Source organism: Salmo trutta, chromosome 34, assembly GCF_901001165.1.
Source record: "Salmo trutta chromosome 34, fSalTru1.1, whole genome shotgun sequence".
In the NCBI taxonomy this organism is placed as follows: Eukaryota; Metazoa; Chordata; class Actinopteri; order Salmoniformes; family Salmonidae; genus Salmo; species Salmo trutta.
Genome location: NC_042990.1, coordinates 11,154,819 through 11,177,708, shown reverse-complemented (window position 1 = coordinate 11,177,708; position 22,890 = coordinate 11,154,819). Strand labels below are relative to the sequence as shown.

Sequence of the window (22,890 nt, the reverse complement as noted above, 5' to 3'; positions counted from 1 at the left end):
GTTCTCACAGCCGATGTGTCTAAGATAGGGGAATGATCCGATCTTTAGAGCCTAAACAGACAGGCAAATAATTCAACCTGGATGGCTTCTAGAGATAAGGAACGAGTAACAAATCACTCCTTTGTAGGGTGTATGAAGAGGTTACTGGTCAGCTGCGGAAGATTACCAGTGACTGTAACAAAACCATTTTTCACCCACAAAAGCATTAGAATGTAATAAATTAATTTTGCTCCAACACATGGTACATTTTTCTCTCTGGTATAACATACACACATTCTATTTATTTTACCAGGTAAGTTGACTGAGAACACATTCTCATTTACAGCAGCGACCTGGGGAATAGTTTCAGGGGAGAGGAGGGGGATGAATGAGCCAATTGTAAGCTGGGGATGATGGTATGAGGGCCAGATTGGGAATTTAGCCAGGACACTGGGGTTAACACTCCTACTCTTACAATAAGTGCAATGGGATCTTTAATGACCTCAGAGAGTCAGGACACCCGTTTAACACCCCATTCCAAAAGATGGCACCCTACACAGGGCAGTGTAGGGTGCCCTGTGTCACTGCCCTGGGGAATTGGGATATTTTTTTTGTAGACCAGAGTGCCTCCTACTGGCCCTCCAACACCACTTCCAGCAGCATCTGGTCTCCCATCCAGGGACCAACCAGGACCAACTCTGCTTAGCTTCAGAAGCAAGCCAGCAGTAGGCTGCAGGGTGGTATGCTGCTGGCGATGACATGATCTGTTTGTTGTTAATTCAGGATTGTGGTGACAGTTAGTAAGGGTTATTAAGGGTTAGTAAGGTCCAGCTACTGTAAGAGCTTGTGAAACAAATGGCATTTGTAATTAGAACGCAGGCGGTGACCAGATAGTGACGACCCCAACTTATGAAATAGCCTCCAAATAAGCTTGATATTTGCTGTTGATATCTATTGTTGTTTTTTCACACTTCAGGGTGGTCCAGGAGAGAGAGGTGAGAAGGGTGCAGCTGGCGCTCCAGGAATACAGGTAAAGACCACCATTCACTTCCTGCCCTTTCAGACACACTTTCCCTCATCACAAAATGGCACTCCGTCTTCAAATGACATTCAAATGACACCATTGCACCAAAGGGAGATCTTTGAATGTCATATTTAATTTCTATCTCTGTAAGGTAGCTGTTAATTGGAACAAGTCATTCTGAGTTCTGGTGAGAGAGTTTTGTGTGAAGGGCTACTGTTCCCCTTTGGTTTATGTTATGTCGGATTTGCACAGGGAGCAAAAGGAGAAAGTAGAAGTTGGTCTTAACCACTGATAACGGGTCAGATGTCTTCCCATCCCATTGATAGTAAATCTGAGCATCATCGGATAGGGCAATCTGATCCTAGATCTGTGGTTATGTGCAGCGCCTGCCTGGACCGTAACAAGACATTTTTACAGAACAACAATAGCTATTTCCTCTCTGTTGTAATGATTCATGTCTAAGATGCCATGAACTTTCATTATAATCAATCTCTGAGCTCAGCCAATTAAGTTGGATCCTGTCAATAACTGGAGATGTGTGTTTTTGTTTGTAATAGGCTTTGAGCCATGCCATTGGCATTCAGTACCCGTTGTGTCTGAGTGAGGGAATTTGGCTTTGACGGCTGTGAAGGTCATGCGAGAGACTGTGTATTACAAACAGCTCAGGCCTCACAACATTAATTATCTGTAATGAGTTAGGATAATGGTCCAACCAACTGAGCCCGTCAATACAAATGTATTCATGCTGACACCCTTAACAGGCCTTTCTGTTTTCACATGCTTTCTCTCTCTCTACGGTTGCAGGGCATTCCTGGATCTCCTGGGTCACCAGGTCGAGAGGGACAAACAGGAACAAGGGTAAGGTCTTGTAAGGCCTGTTGAATCCAAAGGAATAGATTTATGTGAATATAAAATCATGGTACAGGAGCTGGCGTAACAGCACAGTGTCATAGGTATGTATTTGTACATGTAACCCCTTTCCACAGGGACTGCCTGGTAAAGATGGACCCCAGGGGCGAACAGGACCTCCAGGGACTATGGTAAGTCAGATTGTGTGTGGATGGAGCATCAGGGACTGATGAATGAACTTGATTTCATTGAATTGAATTATAAAATACATGAATTCTGTAACTTTGAATTGTAAAATGTGATCTGCAACTTATAATACTTTCTGGTCAACAGTACTGTCCCTGTAGGTTACTTGTTTGTGCTTCTTGGCGAATGTAACAGTTTTTTCTTTTTTTTCTTGGCCAAATGTTGTTGTAGTACCTCAAGTTACCACTGGGAAAACGAAAGTTACAAATTGGAACTTTGAGTGATTGCTTAATCAGTGAGGTGACAATTTGTTTGTTTGTGTTTTTCTTCTCCTTCACCCACAGGGCACTCCAGGAGCTCCCGGCTCACCAGGGTCAAGTGGACCACCAGGGTCACTGGGAGACCAAGGACCTCCTGTGAGTCATCTGACTTCTCTATGTCCATGCATGTTACTACTTAAGGAGCTGACCCTCTAGCTAAGGAAATACCCAGCAAGCAGAAATTATGAAATTACATCATTACAACCAGATACGTCAGCATGATGTCATTTCTTTTGCCGGTTGTGTATAGTATTCCGGAGGTAGGTTTTGGGAGACAGCAAAGTCATATATGAATATATTGTACATAGTCCTACAGTACAGTATATATATCATAATTAGGACCTAGAGTTGTTCCTGACTGCCTGACTTGACCAATAAAAGTTACAAACTACAACGAGCGCCAGGCATTATTCTAGGGCAGGTCAAATGGTCAGGAATATGATGTATTTCTATGTATGTATAAAGACCTGGGAGAGAGGATAACAGTTCAAAGGGGATATTCGGAGACAGAGAAATAATTTAAGGAACTATGCATACATCTAGTTCTACATCTAGAAAATCTAACATTGTAAGGAGAAGGTATGTCAAAGATGTACTGTATTTGATGTTCGCCAGGCTTGAAAAAGGACTTTGCTAAACTAATAGACACTCAAAGTCCACCAACTTCAATCTAAAGCTATCTGTGTGTGATGCTGAAATGCAAACAGGATTATGCCTGCTTGCCTTTTGGGATCGGCACGCCTGTTGTCTGTCTGGTCTGGTGGACAGAGGTGTGATAGTCAGAGATGCCGAAAGCCAAGGAGTCTTCAGGAGATTGTTTTAAATGCAGGGGATTCAAATAGTGGATGTCTTGACATGTCAGGACACAACAGGAGCATTGTTCCTTAACGTCTTTGAGAACATTGTCCACACCATTTTCTACCTGTAATTGAAGCTAGTTTATGTTTTCTAAATGTTACTTTAACATTGATGTGACGTTGTATATACAGGTAAATGCCAAAATCAAGGAAACACTTGAGTTAATGAGGGATACAAAGTATATTGATAGCAGGTGCTTCCACACAGGCATGGTTCCTGAGTTTATTAAGCAATTATCATCCATTATGCTTAGCGTCATTACAGGAGGTTGGTGGCACCTTAATTGGGGAGAACGGGCTTGTGGTAATGGCTGGATCGGAATGGGTGGAATGGTATCAAATCCATCAAAAACATGATTTCCTTGTGTTTGATGCCATTCCATTTGCTCCGTTCCAGACATTATTATGAGCCATTCTCCCCTCAGCAGCCTCCACTGAGGGTCATGTATTTGGTGTGTGGGTGTGGGTGTGTGTGTGAGTCAGTCCCCAGATCTCCAAAAGAGTTCCAGACTAGTAATGCACATGTTGACTCATAACCCGCAGTCCCCGCGGTTATTTCAACGGGGCGGACATGTTTAGGGTCATTAAATATTGTGTGGCTGAAGGGCAGGTGGGTGGCAGGCAGGTTGAATAAAGAGAAACAATACCTTAAAGAAATCCATAAATGTAGAATTATTGTGCAATTTATACAGGCTACATTGAGGTTTTTCTTTCATTAATTTAGACTAACTGGTATTAGTGCACAAGCCTAAGCTTTAGGGTTTAACACGTGTCAAGTAGCCGACACAAAAAATCATATTTTGCACAGAAAATCTTTCCCGTTTTTTATTTTGCGTTATTGTATTTTCTCCCCAGTCTTTGCTCCGCAAACGATGACAGAGAGAACTTTACCGATGTCAACTAGATTGAACCATTCATTCTATCGATCTACTACATTATTCTGTTGTGCATGGGTTTATTTAGTCTTCTAGGGAAACATATAAAGACGAAAGAGAAGCTACATGTATCTAAATGTAGACAAGTTGACTAACAAATAGGCTACTAAAATGTTGGAAATTTTAAGCAGAAACATACAGTTGAAGTCAGAGTCATTAAAACTCATTTTTCAACCACTCCACAAATGTCTTGTTAACGAACTATAGTTTTGGCAAGTCGGTTAGGACATCTACTTTGTGCATGACACAAGTCCAACAATTGTTTACTTATAATTCACCGTATCACATTTCCAGTGGGTCAGAAGTTTACATACACTAAGTTGACTGTGCCTTTAAACAGCTTGGGAAATTCCAGAAAATGATGTCATGGCTTTAAAAGCTTCTGATAGGCTAATTGACATCATTTGAGTCAATTGGAGGTGTACCTGTAGATGTATTTCAAGGCATACCTTCAAACTCAGTGCCTCTTTGCTTGACATCATGGGAAAATCAAAAGAAATCAGCCAAGACCTCAGAAAAAACATTGTAGACCTCCACAAGTCTGGTTCATCCTTGGGAGCAATTTCCAAATGCCTGAAGGTACCACGTTCATCTGTACAAACAATAGTACGCAAGTTTAAACACCATGGGACCAAGCAGCCGTCATACCGCTCAGGAAGGAGATGCGTTCTGTCTCCTAGAGATGAACGTACTTTAGTGCGAAAAGTGCAAATCAATCCCAGAACAACAGCAAAGGAGCTTGTGGAGATGCTGGAGGAAACAGGTACAAAAGTATCTATATCCACAGTAAAACGAGTCCTATATCGACATAACCTGAAAGGCCGCTCAGCAAGGAAGAAGCCACTGCTCCAAAACTGCCATATAAAAGCCATACTACAGTTTGCAACTGCACATGGGGACAAAGATTGTACTTTTTGGAGAAATGTCCTCTGGTCTGATTAAACAAAAATAGAACTGTTTGGCCATAATAACCATTGTTATGTTTGGAGGAAAAAGGGGGAAGCTTGCAAGCCAAAGAACACCATCCCAATCGTGAAGCACGTGGGTGGAAGCATCATGTTGTGTGGGTGCTTTGCTGCAGGAGGGACTGGTGCACTTCACAAAATAGATGGCATCATGAGGCAGGACATTTCTGTGGATTTATTGAAGCAACATCTCAAGACATCAGTCAGGAAGTTAAAGCTTGGTCGCAAATGAGTTTTCCAAATGGACAATGACCCCAAGCATACTTCCAAAGTTGTGGCAAAATGGCTTTAAGGACAACAAAGTCAAGGTATTGGAGTGGCCATCACAAAGCCATGACCTCAATCCCATAGAACATTTTTGGGCAGAACTGAAAAAGCGTGTGCGAGCAAGGAGGTCTACAAACCTGACTCAGTTACACCAGCTCTGTCAGGAGGAATGGGCCAAAATTCACCCAACTTATTGTGGGAAGCTTGTGGAAGGCTACCTGAAATGTTTGACCCAAGTTAAACAATTTCAAGGCAATGCTACCAAATACTAATTGAGTGTATGTAATCTTCTGACCCACTGGGAATGTGATGAAAGAAATAAAAGCTGAAATAAATCATTCTCTCTACTGTTATTCTGAAATTTCACATTCTTAAAATAAAGTGGTGATCCTAACTGACCTAAGACAGGGAATTTTTACTAGGATTAAATGTCAGGAATTGAGTTTAAATATATTTGCCTAAGTTGTATGTAAACTTCCGACTTCAACTGTATCTAAATCAGGCAACAACAAAAAAAATGCACCCACTGTAAAAAAAAAATCATTATGTCATCATTGACTATAGCGCATATTCTATATTTGGTTAGGGTTGAGTGGGTCACATATTTTTTATTTGTAACTTTTATTTAACCAGGAAGAAACCCATTGAGACACGTTGTCTATTTTGCAAGGGGAGACCTGGCCAAGAAAGCAGCAGCGGTCAATACAACATTTAAACATACCAATACAAACAGCACAACAACACGTCATTAGGTGCTCATCTGGCCGGGAGGAAACATTTACACTCCTCAACAGAGTTTTGGGACAGAGTTTTAAACCCACTAAGGGGCACTAGTGTATCTAGGTGAAGCATATTTTGCAGACTTCCATGCCTCAGGTGCACAATCGGAATGGCAGTCTTGCTTAACTCGGCAATGGCCCTGGGGACTTTTAGTAGCAACCATCTAGTAGACCGCGTCTGGAAACTGCTAGTGGTGAAGGTGAAGGAGAGCAGGCTACCCAGAAGGGCTTTGTAGATGAACGAATAGAAATGTAGCTGTCTGCGTATGTAAAGCGAGGTCTAGCCCTCCATTTGATATACGGTGCACTGGTGGGTGAGTGACTGGGCATTTGTAACATAACGCAAAGATGCATGATAAACAGAGTCCAGTCTCTTTAACACAGAAGAGGCTGCATGCATATACAATATGTCACCATAATCAATTACAGAAAGAAAAGTGGCTTGAACAAGCTTCTTTCTGGCTTCAAACGGAAGCAAGCCTTGTTACAAGAATAAGAACCCAATTTGAGTTTAAACTTCCTCACAATTATTATCTACGTGAACTTTGTAGGACAGCTTATCGTCCAACCAAAGATCAAGGTATTTGTAGGATGACACCTTTTTAATTGGTGTGCCCCCAGACTTCAAAATGCTAACATTCTCTGGCTGAGAGCCAGACAAGGTTAGCAGTAATTACCTACTCTTGCCTACTATGTAATTACGATGTAATTACTGGTACTGCATAGTTATTATTTGTCATTATATGACCTTTGCATATAAATGGTTATGCCAGGGTTCAAATAATGACGCTAGCTTGCTTAAGGTAGCGTCTAGCTCACTGAAGTTAGCGTCTGTTCATTGTGCAGTGCTTTTTCTGAAGAAGAGTTTTTTTATACCTGTCATCCAGATTGTCTTTCAATGTCTGTTGTAATTCTGTTAACCTTTCCAAATTGATTTAACTTCTCTGGGGAAAATGTCTACTTCTTGATGCAAGTTCTTGAAAGGAAAAAGATGGCAAAGAAAATGGACAACAAAAATGTGTACAGTAAATGTACTTCATTGTTTTCTGTCCATTGTCATTCTGCCTCTTGTTCTGTTACAGGGTTCTGCCGGAAACAAAGGAGAGAAGGGAGAAAGAGTAAGTCATAGAGATAACAAACATATTGGTAATTTATGTAATACTTCATATACATTTCTTTGGCAACAGTGGCAACCACCCATTCATGCCAATAAAGCATTTATTAAATTCAATTGAATTGAGATATCTTATGATACTTATCTTGTTCTGTATAATATACAGTATACTATATATACAAATGTATGTGGACACCCCTTCAAATGAGTGGATTCAGCTATTTCAGCCACACCCGTTGCTGATAGGTGTATAAAATTGAGCACACGGCCATGCAATCTCCTTAGACAAACATTGTCAGTAGAATGGCCTTACCGAAGAGCTCGGTGACTTTCAATGTGGCAACTTTCCAACAAGTCAGTTCGTCAAATTTCGGCTCTGCTAAAGCTGCCCCAGTCAACTGTGAAGTGCAAACGTCTAGCAGCAACAACAGCTCAGCCACGAAGTGGTAGGCCACACAAGCTCACAGAATGGGACCGCCGAGTACTGAAGCGCATAGTGCTTAAAAATCGTCTGTCCTTGGTTGAAACACTCACTACTGAGTTCCAAACTGCCTCTGGAAGCAACGTCTGCACAATAACAGTTCGTTGGGAGCTTCATGAAATGGGTTTCCATGGCCGAGCAGCCACACACAAGCCTAAGGTCACCATGTGCAATGCCAAGCGTCGACTGGAGTGGTGTAAAGCTCGCGGCCATTGGACTCTGGAGCAGTGGAAATGCGTTCTCTGAAGTGATGAAATCACGCTTCACCATCTGGCAATCCAACAGTCAAATCTGGTACCTGCCCGAATGCATAGTGCCAACTGTAAAGGTTGGTGGAGGATTAATGGTCTGGGGCTGTTTTTCATGGTTCAGGCTAGGCCCCTTAGTTCCAGTGAAGGGAAATCTTAACACTACAGCATACAATAACATTCTAGACGATTCTGTGCTTCCAACTTTGTGGCAACGGTTCCTGTTTCAGCATGACAATGCCCCTGTGCACAAAGCGAGGTCCATATAGAAATGTTTTGTCGAGATAGGTATGGAAGAACTTGACTGGCTTGCACAGAGCCCTGACCTCAACCCCGTCGAACACCTTTGGGATGAAACTCTGAATGCTCAGCTATGAACTGACATTTACTCCTGAGGTGCTGACCTGTTGCACCCTCTACAACCACTGTGATTATTATTATTATTTGACCCTGCTGGTCATCTATGAACGTTTGAACATCTTGGCCATGTACTGTTATAATCTCAACTCAGCAGAGCCAGAAGAGGACTGTCTACCCCTCAGAGCCGAGTACCTCTCTAGGTTTCTTCATAGGTTCCTGCCTTTCTAGGGAGTTTTTCCTAGCCACCGTGCTTCAACATATGCGTTGCTTGCTGTTTGGGTTTTAGGCTGGGTTTCTGTATAGCGCTTTGTGACATCGGCTGATGTAAAAAGGGCTTTATAAATACATTTGATTGATTTGATTGAATTGGAATGCCGACGGCGAGCCAGGCCAAATCGCACAACATCAGTGCCCGACCTCACTAATGCTCTTGTGGCTGAATGGAAGCAAGTCCCCGCAGCAATATTCCAACATCTAGTGGGAAGCCTTCCCAGAAGAGTAGAGGCTGTTATAGCAGCAAAGGGGGGACCAACTCCATATTAATGCCCAAGATTTTGGAATGCGATGTTCAACAAGCAGGTGTCCACATACTTTTAGTCATGTAGTGTAATTCTGTGAAGTATGTGTTCGATGCTTTACACCAATGTTCAAGATAAATAATGCCCTCCTTTCAAGTAATTGCTGCTCCTCAGCTTGGCAGTATACAGTAGGTGTTCTCTGACAGCCTGACAGTATACAATTACCATTACAACAAGTTTTCTGAAGAGCAATATCACACGGTATACTGCGCCCAGAACACATTTTGTAGAAGACCTATTCATGCATACTTTATAAGCTAAAGCTTTAGAGCTGTGTTACTCAGCTGTTGAAATGAGTTTCTACTTTACAGCCGTTATATTTTAAAGAGCTATCGTTCTAGTGTTAAATACTTTATGGATTGGTTTCGCCCATAACAGCGAACAGCGAATGGGTAATAAGATTTTTAGACAAGGCTCAAAAAGCAACATCTATGCTTGTCAACAACAGCCATGTTTTCCAATCGAAAGAGTTTATGCCAAATTCACGGCTGGCAGGCTTTCTACCCAAGTAATGGTGGAGGAAATGTCACCTGTGGGATCGATGAAACAGGTTGGACACATCAAACACACAGTGTTATCTGTAGCCATGGTCTTGGTGTCACCATGTGTTTTTGCCTCCAGGGTGACCTGCAATCCCAGGCATCGGTCCAAGCAATCGCCCGGCAGGTCTGTGAGCAGCTGATACAGAGTGAGTATTTTTTTTATCCTGCATCTGACCCTCTTCCTGTATGTGTTTGTGCGGGTTTGTGTGTATGGATGTGGGTTTGCACAGGTCTTGTGTCTTTGAGTGTAATTGTATTCTATAGAAGGGGTGTACAGTTTGAAAAAAGGAGTGTTGTCTACGAAGGTGTAAATGTATTTTGCCATTGGCACCCATTCATGCGCCACTGACCTCAGTCTGACGTCTGTCCCACAGGTCACATGGCTCGCTACAGCTCCATCCTCAACCACATCCCCAGTGCACCCGCTTCGGTCCGCACCATTCCTGGACCCCCAGGAGAGCCCGGGCGGCAGGGCAGCCCAGGACCACAGGGAGAGCAGGGGCCCGCGGGCAGACCAGGGTTCCCCGGGTCCAACGGAGAGAATGGACAACCAGGAGCCAGAGGTACTGAATAGAGAAGACTCCGATTTAACTCAAGCTATCGAGTAAAGATATAGTCATGTAGCCTGTGCCATAAGCTTGTGAGAGAAGATGTTACAGTAAATGATATTGGCAGGTAATGTAAGAAAACATCACTAATATAATCAGAAAAAAGGATTACATATTAGGCTAGATCTACAATATTGGACATGACACTTGTAGTGCTGAAGGTGATATAATATGGAAAGGAGACAAGCATGCCCACTTCTCTGCATTTTGTCAAAGTGTGTGTCCCCCTCTGTCTCTGTCTGTCCAGGTTTGTCAGGAGAGAAGGGTGACAAGGGAAGCCCAGGTGTAGGAGTCCAGGGTCCCAGAGGCCCCGTAGGACCCCCAGGTAACCAAAACAATGCTTGGTGAAAAACACCCCAAAAAACTAAAAACTGCACATTTCCAACTTCAATTTTTCTCCAGGGACTTCCGTTGCCACCGAGCCTCTGCAGAGGAAATCAACATCTGTTAAGGGGATGGATTAGAAAATGGGAAGTCAGACGATCTGTTTTTTGATTTAAGCGTCTCCCTCTTGATTCAAGGGGAGAATATGACACGGAGAGGGTAGCCCAAGTTGGATTTAATTTACTTTTGTTTGTTGTTTTGTTGTTTTTCATTAAGCTGCCCCTACTGGTTTAATTAAACATTATTAGGGGGCATAGCTTTTGACTCCTTTATTGATTGTAGTCTTGCTGACGCAGTGTGTTGATTGAACTCCTGGAGCAGTTGCCAGGTCGATCTACATGAGAGAACTCGGAGCGCTACTGGGAGAACACGTAGGTGTCTGGCATGCGCGAGATCAGTGCCTCCAAGGATATTTGAAAAAGGATATTCATAGCCGTTGCATTTCCTGATGGAGACAGTTCAGTGATAATAGCATTTTGTGTCTGATGAAAAGACACAAAAGCTTATGCTTATTGGTACTGACTGCTGGGTAATGATAAATGTGCTGATTCTCTTCCTTTTGTGGAGAGATGTTTGGCCAATCAGTGGCCTAATTATGGACTAGTTTTCTATTTCAAAGCACACTACTAGATTTGAAGGGATAGCTCACCCAAATTACAAGTTGACGTATTCATTTCCTTACCCTGTAAGAAGTCTATGGATAAGGTATGACAGCAATTCAAACTTTGGTTTAGTTTCCTTGGCACTGTTTCCACATGCTAATGTTTTATCATTTTTGGCCACAAATTGAATTCAAGTCATGGGACCCAATAGTAGCATTTTTCAAAACATCTATAAGTGACTTTGTTGAGCTTTACAATAAATTGACTTGAATGGGATTTGTGCCACAAATGCTAAAACTAACTCCACGCTCGACTCTTTGACTAGCTCCAGGTCACTCCACAGCTCTCCACGGTAAGCACGGGAAGTTGGCTCAGGTCTCCCCTCTGACATTGCCAAACTCCCCGTATGCCCCCCCCCCCAAACATTTTTTGGGGCTGCCTCTCAACCTTGCCTCTTGGTGGATATAGCGCCTCGTAGTATCGTCGCTCCCTTTTTGCTGCTTCAATTTCCTCCCTCGGGCAACGATACTCCCCAGCCTGCCTCCAGGGTCCTTTCCCATCCAAAATCTCCTCCCAAGTTCATTCCTCCAGCTGATCCCTACCACGCTGCTTGATCCTTTTGTGGGTGGGTTGTTCTGTCACGTCTGTTCAAAGGATCGGACCAACGCGTAGCATGGTTGTAGTTCCACATATTTATTTATTCCGTGAAACGTTTGCTACACACCAAAATACTTGTAACAACAAAACAACAAACCGTGACGCAGAGAAAATAACACTACTCAAAAATTAACAACCCACAAACACAAGTGGAAAAACCCCCTACATAAATATGATCTCCAATTAGAGACAAGGAGAACCGGCTGCCTCTAATTGGAGATCATCCCAACAACCCCAACATAGAAATAGAAACCTAGAAAATCCACATAGAAACAGATAACAAGAAACCACCCAAAAACACCCCCTGTCATGCCCTGACCTACTCTACTATAGAAAATGACATCTTACAAGGGTCAGGATGTGACAGCCAGGGAAACTAAACCAAAGCATGGATTGCTGTCATAACTTCTACATAGACTGCTTACAGGGTATGGAAACCAATGTGTAATTTTGTTATTTGGGTGAACTATCCCTTTAACTTCCTGAATTCTACCTCAATATGCAGTGTTCTTAGTCACAATGAAGACAATAATAATGCCATCATGTTTTATTGGTTTGCCATAACGTTTCATATAATGTTTTAACTTCGGAATTTAGCTCAACGTTAAAACCTTAATTGTTCATTGAAAATGTATTTGTTGTATCAAAACACACTACCCCCATTTCTCTGCACTCTCATCACTTCTTTTCGTTCTCCTCCTGGAGGACCAACGGGTCAGGGGCGGACAGGTAGCCAGGGTCCGTCTGGTCGGCCGGGGAACCCTGGAACTCCTGGGCGGCCGGGTATCCCTGGACCAGTGGGGTCGGCTGGGCCTCCTGGATACTGTGACCAGAACTCTTGCGTGGGCTACAATGTAGGAGGTAATTATGACACTTATCCTCCCCTACCACTGTAAACACACCAAAACACCACAAGGCAACATGAGATTTTTATAATATCAAAGTCCGATACATTAGATCTAATTGTTTAGCCATAGTGAACTCCATTGGCATTCCCATCAGCTTGTTGTGTAGATAACCTTTACCTGAGAATGCACTCTCTGAGAATGGGTTTCCATGTCTGTATATCTGACCTATTGTATCATACCCTGTCAATCAATCATCAACTCATTTAATCCAATAAAAGCTCTTTGAAAGGGAGACCTGAGCAAAGAGGTCTCATTGGGTTAAATCCGCCAGGGGGTTGACCCGAATCACACCCTTATCCACACTGTATTTCAAGGTGAAGCTAAGACAACATGACCTATCTGACCTATCTTGAAAAGAAAGTTCTCAGAATCGTCTACACTATAGTATGACTAACTTACCAGTTAGCCAAGTTTAGTTTGGTTGCCCATACTGAGATATATTTAAGCAATTGGCATTTGTTTTCTGATTTACTTTATGCATAATAGACTTTGAATTCTAATGTATTGAGACCCACTTGATTAACCTCAGGACTGAACCTCATTAAAATAAACGAGTGGGAGCTCTTTATTCTCTGTTTACGACAGCTCAGGAAAATAATGAGCCCATTCTATTATCTGATGGTTTACAGTAAGATGGCCGTGAGCATATGGCTTATTTATGAATCCATTAGTTCCTGTTGCCATTTAAGCCTTGAAATACAAAATGTAACCAAGATGCAGAATTCAGCTTGGAAACAATGACTTACAATGTGATGAATTCATATAATGGTACCTGAGAATATTTTTTCAAATGTTGCCATCTCAGTATCCCAGTATTTTAGCTTGCGGAATTGAATTTAAACAAGCCTGCTTGTTTAAATGTCTATAGACCCTACAGATATCTGTGAATGCTTGTGACATGTACAATATAGTTATTCCGACAAAGTATCTATCAACTCTCAAAGTCTTATCACGATAAGTCATGTTTCAGTATTTGCATGAACAGACCACACTATTGCATCAAGTTTGGCTACATTGTTTCAAAAACAAAATTCTGCATCTTCACAGTCATGTGATCATGATTTACTCAACAATAGTTTGTCATCTAACACACATGGTTATTGTGAGTGTGGATACAATCTATAGCGCCCGAACTGTAAATGCATGTGTGCATGGACACCCATCAATGATGTCTTTCTCTATCGGCCATTTTCTCTGAGGAAAAGGCATTACGGTGAGCACACGGTATGGCTGGAAAGGCCTGCGGTGTTCTCCATGCACTCCACAGTGTGAGTAATACCAGCATGGTGACTTTATGATTTTGTCTCATCTGTCTGACCTGTGGTATGTGTGTGTCTCCCTCTTTCTCTCCTTCTGTCATCCCTCTCTCGCTCTCGCTACTTTCTCTTATTCAAGTCCAAAAGTATGGGTAGTGAGCAGCGTTCAAAAGGGTTGTAGTGGAGGTGTTAGGGTAGACAGGCTTGTCCCTTGGTCCTACCCCCTCGCTATATCATTGTCAGCAATGACTACTGCCTTGTTTCCTATAAAGCTGTCCCTCTCTTTGTAGAAACACATTCTGCCTGACACAAAAACTAATTTAGCCATAAATGCATTTTTTTTAGCTCACCCCATATAAACTAATACATACATTTGAAGTTGGAAGTTTACATACACCTTAGCCAAATACATTTAAACTCAGTTTTTCACAATTCCTGACATTTAATCCTAGTAAGAATTCCCTGTCTTATGTCAGTTAGGATCACCAGTTTATTTTAAGAATGTGAAATGTCAGAATAATAGTAGAGAGAATTAATTATTTCAGCTTTTATTTCTTTCATCACATTCCAAGTGGGTCAGAAGTTTACATACACTCAATTAGTATTTGGCAGCATTGCCTTGAAATTGTTTAACTTGGGACAAACATTTCGGGTAGACAAGCTTCCCACAATAAGTTTGGTGAATTTTGGCCCATTCCTCTTGACAGAGCTGGTGTAACTGAGTCAGGTTTGTAGGCCTCCTTGCTCGCACACACTTTTTCAGTTCTGCCCACAAATGTTCTATAGGATTGAGGTCAGGGCTTTGTGATGGCCACTCCAATACCTTGACTTTGTTGGCCTTAAGCCATTTTGCCATAACTTTGGAAGTATGCTTGGGGTCATTGTCCATTTGGAAGACCCATTTGCGACCAAGCTTTAACTTCCTGAATGATGTCTGGAGATGTTGCTTCAATACATCCACATAATTTTCCTGCCTCATGATGCCATCTATTTTATATAGGACTTGTTTTACTGTGGATATAGATACTTTTGTACCTGTTTCCTCCAGCATCTTCACAAGGTCCTTTGCTGTTGATCTGGGATTGATTTGCACTTTTCGCACCAATGTACGTTCATCTCTAGGAGACAGAACGCGTCTCCTTCCTGAGCGGTATGACGGCTGCGTGGTCCCATGGTGTTTATACTTACGTACTATTGTTTGTACAGATGAACGTGGTACCTTCAGGCATACCATGTTAGGAAATTGCACTGAATTTGAAGGTAGGCCTTGAAATACATCAACAGGTACACCTCCAATTGACTCAAATTATGTCAATTAGCCTATCAGAAGCTTCTAAAGCCATTAAATCATTTTCTGGAATTTTCCAAGCTGTTTAAAGGCATAGTCAACTTAGTATATGTAAACTTCTGACCCACTGGAATTGTGATAAGTGAAATAATCTGTCTGTAAACAATTGTTGGAAAAATGACTTGTGTCATGCACAAAGTAGATGTCCTAACCGACTTGCCAAAACTATAGTTTGTTAACAAGAAATTTGTGGAGTGGTTGAAAAATGAGTTTTAATGACTCCAACCTAAGTGTATGTAAACTTCCGACTTCAACTGTATTTTATCCAGGCTTCTCTATGCTTCTGCAGGGAATGTGTACAGTTTTTATATTCTATAAGGAGCCAATAGTTGAATACTGATTGTCATTTGATGCGTTATTCAGTTGAGCTGTCGCATATATTTAATAAGAGATCCACTTAGACATCCTGTCCCTGTCAGTGTAGCTCATCCATACCCCTCTTTAGCTCTTCTGGCCGCTTTGATGTCGTCGCTAACACTGTTCCTCGTGTGTGTCTCTTCCTCCTTCCTGTCCTGTCCCTGTCCCGCTAACCCAATCAAAAACAAACAAACAAATGCACGCTTTGGGGCTGGCCGCGGTGGCTAAAGAGGGTGGCAACGGTGGTGACCCATCTGACCACCGCAATCTTCCCTTAGTCCAATTGCCCCCCAACGTCTACCAGAATTATGACGAGGCGGAGGCGGAGGACCCCTATAGGTACGACGCGGGGGGCTACCCCTCCGAGTACTATCAGCCCAACTACCCGGCGCCCCGACCAGTTGAGCCCGAGGACCCAGCCCTGACCCAGGGCGACGAGGTGCTGAGGTCCCCCGGGATCCACCGCTCCTCCAGGAGCCTGGCTGAAGAGGAGGAGGAGAAGAAAGAGGAAGAGGGGCCGGAGGAGAGGAAAATGGTTGGTCCCATGAAGAAGAGCAGGCTAAGGAGAGTCTTGAGGAAGTCGGGGACACACGACTGAGGAGTTGGGACTGTTCAGTTAAAGGGAGAAATATCCAAAGGGGGTTCTAAGGACTATCATTAAGTGCCTGATGTCAATGTCAAAGGGACATATGGGAGGGGAAGGGTGGAGGAGGTTGGAGGAGAGAGTGGGAGGGACCATCTTCTTCTCCTTCTCTTCTCTCTGGAAGTGTTGTGGTTGGTGGTGTAGATAGGGTATCTGTACTGTTGGTTGTAGTGTGGTCAGATTTTTGTGTGTGTTAATCGGTTACTTCAGGAGATAGAATTGTATTGTTATTTTCTCTTCGTTTTCAGCATACCACCTCTGTGCTTCATTCATCTAATTTCATGCAAATGATCAATTTCCTGGTCACGGTTTACTTCAAGTGCTTGTTAATGAGCTTAGTAAATACTGGAAGAACATAGGCCTACAGTGTAGTGTAGTATATTATAGTCTAGTGTATAGTATAGTATAATATAGTATAGTTTAGTAGTAGTATTTTTGTTCAATTGCAGCTTTTATTGCTAGGATATTACTCAAGAGTGGATAGCAAGTGCTATTTGAACATTTTGAAAATAGAATAGAATATTAACGATCTACTACTTGATGATGTTTGTAGTGAATATAACTACCTATATTGATAACTATCCAACTAACATTATAAATAGACTCAATATGACCAGTTATTCTCCAGCTGTTCAAAACTTGACAATTATTATTTATTTTGATCAAATGTCCCATAATGTAATATTTGCATGTGTGTTTGTTTAACATATAATTATTCCATATCAATTTATAATGCTATTTTGTACCCACCCATGGGAAACAACATATCGACATAAATATATGCTTTCATATCTTGACAGGGTCATTCAAGCTACCAGCCATATAGCCCAACCAATACCCCCAATTGCAGTGTTACGGTACAAACATTTCGCTCTTTGTATTTTTACGATACATGTATGTCTTTAAAGGGTGTTTGAGAAGGTGCTAAACATGTAATATAACAACATTATGAGTTACATATGTGAAAAATATATTTCTTTTTTAATGTATGTTTATTGTTATTGCAAGTGTCTCGGAATATGGTCTCCAGAACAGGAACGTTCAGCCTACAGTATTGTGATGAGTTGTTAGGCCTGTGGTCTATTCACCTTGCAGAGCTCCAGAGACTAACTATGTGGAACAGGCCACTGTAGTGTCTCTCATCAGAACACGTTTCAATCAAGGAAGTCATTTGTTTTTTACTTGGTATTGATTTTTCAAACAATAAAATTGAAGTACAACCATTATTCACGGTGGGTACTCTCAACACTGCTTCTTTGTTCATATGGATGTGTTTGTTTTCTCCTACAAGTAATAAAATGCACTTCAGTTGGACCAATGGCAGAACTTCAATTACATGATCAGTTTATAAGACGTTTCATTACTAAAGGACCCACACAGATGGCAACCCCAAAGCAATGTGTACCCACACAGATGGCAACCCCAAAGCAATGTGTACCCACACAGATGGCAACCCCAAAGCAATGTGTACCCACACAGATGGCAACCCCAAAGCAATGTGTACCCACACAGATGGCAACCCCAAAGCAATGTGTACCCACACAGATGGCAACCCCAAAGCAATGTGTACCCAGACAGATGGCAACCCCAAAGCAATGTGTACCCACACAGATGGCTACCCCAAAGCAATGTGTACTTGCTATAGCTGAGAGTCTTCTAGATGACATCCTTAATCCTTGTTGTGGTTCTTTCAGCTATCGGCACTTGAAAAGGGATGGACTCACACACACTGAAACTTTGTAAGCAAGCAGTGTGCGATACTTAATTATTTTGAATCCGTGAACCTCATAGGACTTACAACTAGGGCTGTTGCGGTGACCGTATTACTGCAACACCTGCGGTCATGAGTCATGAAGGCAATCAAATTCCATGTGACTGTCACAGTAGTTAGGCTTCTCCAAGCTCTGATGCTGCTGGCCATCAGTAGCCTACAAAACATGCTAACTGCCTGGTACTCAGCACTTTATTGTCCCTCTAATCACTCTGACATCAATGCAAATGTAATGGAAAATCTAATCAAACACTTCATGAGAGCCCATGAGCTCATGTTGTGCAACATTTCTATAGGCTATGCAATTGCGCGAGAAAACAGAGTGATGGCCTCTACTAAAAAGAGGATCCCATCAGCTAGGCCTAGTATATTTATTTCTCAACTTTCCTAATATTAAGCACATAGGCTATACTCCTGTTGTAAATATAACCAAACTGGCCGGCAGGAAAATTAACCACTCAAAAAAAGCTTCCTCCATTCACTATTTAAGTGCATAGATGACATGTATTTTTTCCTGTTTCCATACAGGTGCATGATAATGGTCCATTCTAAATCAAAACAAATTTCACACACAAACTATTTAGTATATGTAAAGACAAGATTAAATCAAGAGTAGTCTGATGGGTAACAATATTAGCCTATCACTTGTGAATAATATATTATCACTTGTGAATTATGTCCAGCATAAGAAAAAATGCTTTTTTTGCAACTTTTTCTAATCATAGTCTGCACATCTCATGTAGCCTAAGCCATAGGCCTAAATGTTTTGATATGGTTTGTATCACAACTAAAGTGGCCAAATAACTTCTTAAAATGCAGCTCATTAATCCACTTTACAAGGGGTGCAGAGCCTAATTGGCATACATAAGCAGCACGTGAGTTTCAAGTTAATAAAAGCATTATAATAAAAGCATTACATGCATAATTGCATTTGCGGTCACTTTTGAGAATGCTGTTCTAATGGAACATTTGCGCTTATGAGGGTGCGTTATGGCCACACAAAGGGGATACCGCCTGCTTGTTGAGTGACGGATGTAGTGTGTATAGCCTGCGCAAAAAAAACAAAGCAGAGCTCGTTCCTTTCACGCGACTTTTTTCAAATCATCATTAGAGTCGCATCATGCAGCCTTACAATGTATTAAAATCAAAACATATAGCCCAACGTAAGTTACATTAATAACTCTAAATGATGCATATAGGAGTACTTATTTTTTGTTAACCACTCAACACAGAATAGCCGTATGAGCGCACTCTCTCAAATCGTTTGGAGAAAATATCCTTTCTATTTTATTCAGCTTTGTTCAGTTGTATTCTTCATACTATAAAATAATGCCACGGAATTCTAAGCAAATCTTGTCTGCTAAATTAACTAGTGTAGCCCACAGCCATTTGGCATAGCCAGATCAGGACCTAACATAAGGACAACTCAGAGTATGCTATTCTGTTCTTCTGAAATAGACTACATTTTCTTCATATCATGCTTCTTTAGACCTGTCTAAAATAAATAATGGATTTATTGTGATGGTGTAGGCTATATTACATGGATTTATTAGACTTTTTAGAATGTAGACGTTCCAAAGGTCTGCATCAGTGGCTTGTGGAAGCCATGGGATGCTAAATGTGTTTATGTTAATAACCGGTCAATTACCGTGAGACCGACAGTTATTTGCTTGACAATCACAGGCTGACAAAATTAGGTGACCGCCACAGCCCTACTTACAACCAAATGGAACTGACACACACGGAAACGTTGTGAAGCCAGAAACTTTCTTTCTCTGTCTGATTGCAGAGTGAGAGTAGAGTCTGCCTCGCTATTATTTCTGCCGCTTCCTGAGGGGAGGTGTAATTACATGATCTGCACCGAGGAAGTCTCCAGGGCAGGTGTTAGATCCCCTGGGGTCACGCTGCTAAGTGGGCCCTGGTGACAGACAGACAGACAGGTGCCCCTGTACATAGGTCTGCCTTTTCGTTCCAAATGCGGGCGAATGAATGACAAGCTGACCATGAAGGCCAAGGGTGTGCAAAGCTGTCATCAAGGCAAAGGGTGGCTACTTTGAAGAATCTCAAATATAACATATATTTTGATTTGTTTAACACTTTTTTGGTTACTACATGATTCCATATGTGATATTTCATAGTTTTGGTGTCTTCACTATTATTCTACAATGTAGAAAAACCCTGGAATGAGTAGCTGTGTCCAAACTTTTGACTGGTGCTGTATATATACACTACCGGTCAAAAGTTTTTTAAATAAATGTATCCTGCTGTCTTTCCCTCCCTCCCCCTCCCTCTTATCACTTCCACAAACCCAAACACACAAAAAATAAACACCCTATAAGGATTTTTTAAAATCTGATTTCAGACAAGTCATGTCACGATCACTACTAGGTTACCAAGTATTTCGGTCAAGTGAAGACAGAGAAGTCTCATCCTGGGGAAGGATACAGTGGCAGATGTTTCACTCTCTACTGTGTGAGCTGTCAACGCTAACAACCAGGCAATTTACAGGTACATTCCGAGGACATATTGAGGCATGGCGTTACATAAAGATGCCACAATCACCATGTTTTAGACCTATGTTTTTCCCAGTGAACGGTATTTGCTCAAATGCTTGGGTTGTCCGGTTGTACAGAAGCACTTTGTAAATGTACATGTTATTATTACTTCTAGTTTAACTGTCAGAGAATGTGAGAAACTTACATCAGCAGGTCTGAAAATAAGCTTGAGATTGTAAAGTTTGGACCTAGTGCCCCACCTAGTGTGGATTTTCAGATAATTCATGATCGGGAAAGAAATGTCTGCGCTATACATACATACATACTGCATATATTATATTCATATATTTTATATATATGGGATACATACATTTTGAAGGACTTCATTATCTCAGATGATTACATGACTATAGGTCTGGTGAATGTGATTACCACAGTCATTCTTCAGTTTTGAACAAGACATTAGAAGGGCCAAACAACCTGGAAAACAATCTAATATTTTCAATAGGGTAGTCATTTGGATTCGAATATATCAGAGCATGGGTAATTAGAGTAGATTTTCATAATCACATTCAATTAAATTAGCCTCCCTTTAGACAATTTATAAAAAGGCTACGTGATTTGGGGTAATCCGATGTTGTGCTTGTTTACGCTATTACTGGGTCCAACAAAGGATGTTACTGAAGTCCCTTACTGATTACCGTAGATAATACAAATAGATGTGGACTGTCTGAAGAAAAAGTGAGATTTCAATCATTTTAGTTTAGATGTTGGACTTTAAAACATATATAAAATTTAAAAACAACATGTCACGTGCCGAATACAATAGATGTAGACCTAACTGTGAAATGCTTACTAACATTAACCAACAATACAGTTTCAATAAAAATAATAGTTAAGAAAATATTTACTAAAGTAACACAAAATAACAATAACGAGGCTATATATACAGGGGGTACCGGTACCGAGTCAATGTGCTTTGAGACAGCAAGATAAATAATATATTCTCAGATATTCCAAAAAGGAAAGAAAATCTTGATGTAACAAATGTGCTTACATGTGAATGTGATGTAATGGACATACAAAAAGATAATTGCAAAGCAAAACTTTTTCTTTGGGCTGGTGTTACTATGTACAGTGGCTTGCAAAAGTATTCACCCTACTTGGCATTTTTCCTATTTTGTTGCCTTACAACCTGGAATTAAAATTGATTTTTTGGGGGGGGTTGTATCATTTGATTTACACAACATGCCTACCACTTTGAAGATGCAAAATATTTTTTATAGTGACACAAACAAGTAATAAGACAAAAAAAACAGAAAACTTGAGCGTGCATAACTATTCACCCCCCAAAGTCAATACTTTGTAGAGCCACCTTTTGCAGCAATTACAGCTGCAAGTCTCTTGGGGTATGTCTCTATAAGCTTGGCACATCTAGCCACTGAGATTTTTGCCCATTCTTCAAGGCATAACTGCTCCAGCTCCTTCAAGTTGGATGGGTTCTGCAATCTTTAAGTCATACCACAGATTCTCAATTGGATTGAGGTCTGGGCTTTGACTAGGCCATTCCAAGACATTTAATTGTTTCCCCTTAAACCACTTGAGTGTTGCTTCAGCAGTATGCTTAGGGTCATTGTCTTGCTGGAAGGTGAACCACCGTCCCAGTCTCAAATCTTTGGAAGACTGAAACAGGTTTCCCTCAAGATATTCCCTGCATTTAGCACCATCTATCATTCCTTCAATTCTGACCAGTTTCCCAGTCCCTGCCGATGAAAAACATCCCCACAGCAAGATGCTGCCACCACCATGCTTCACTGTGGGGATTGTGTTCTTAGGGGTTATGAGAGGTGTTGGGTTTGCGCCAGACATAACATTTTCCTTGATGGCCAAAAAGCTCAATTTTAGTCTCATCTGACCAGAGTACCTTTTTCCATATGTTTGGGGAGTCTCCCACATGCCTTTTGGCAAACACCAAAAAAAACACCAAAAGCAATGGATTTTTTTCTGGCCACTCTTCCATAAAGCTCAGCTCTGTGGAGTGTACGGCTTAAAGTGGACAGATACTCCAATCTCAGCTGTGGAGCTTTGCAGCTCCTTCAGGGTTATCTTTGGTCTCTTTGTTGCCTCTCTGATTAATGCCCTCTTGGCAGGTTTGTTGTGGTGCCATATTCTTTCCATTTTTGAATAATGGATTTAATGGTGCTCTGTGGGATGTTCAAAGTTTCTGATATTTTTTTATAACCCAAACCTGATCTGTACTTCACAACTTTGTCCCTGACCTGTTTGGAGAGCTCCTTAGTCTTCATGATGCCGCTTGCTTGGTGGCACACCTTGCTTAGTGGTATTGCAGATTCTGGGGCCTTTCAGAACAGGTGTA

At 41.5% G+C, this 22,890-nt stretch overlaps 1 protein-coding gene across 4 annotated transcripts in view; it reads left to right on the top strand.

Moving 5' to 3' along the window:
- col14a1b (collagen, type XIV, alpha 1b) overlaps positions 1 to 17,498 on the top strand; it is an 89,489-nt gene extending 71,991 nt beyond the window's left edge. For 2 of the 4 annotated variants that reach the window (XM_029731812.1, XM_029731809.1), the window contains 10 exons: positions 956 to 1,009; positions 1,808 to 1,861; positions 1,990 to 2,043; positions 2,383 to 2,454; positions 7,244 to 7,279; positions 9,564 to 9,630; positions 9,859 to 10,047; positions 10,340 to 10,417; positions 12,441 to 12,596; positions 15,835 to 17,498. In XM_029731812.1, the coding sequence (XP_029587672.1) occupies positions 956 to 1,009; positions 1,808 to 1,861; positions 1,990 to 2,043; positions 2,383 to 2,454; positions 7,244 to 7,279; positions 9,564 to 9,630; positions 9,859 to 10,047; positions 10,340 to 10,417; positions 12,441 to 12,596; positions 15,835 to 16,202 (1,128 nt within the window). In that variant the 3' untranslated portion in view covers positions 16,203 to 17,498. Of the gene's footprint in view, positions 1 to 955; positions 1,010 to 1,807; positions 1,862 to 1,989; positions 2,044 to 2,382; positions 2,455 to 7,243; positions 7,280 to 9,563; positions 9,631 to 9,858; positions 10,048 to 10,339; positions 10,418 to 12,440; positions 12,597 to 14,038; positions 14,307 to 15,834 lie in introns of those variants that run through there. The other 2 variants (XM_029731810.1, XM_029731811.1) reach the window with 2 other exon arrangements.
- Positions 17,499 to 22,890: the final 5,392 nt, after the last annotated feature.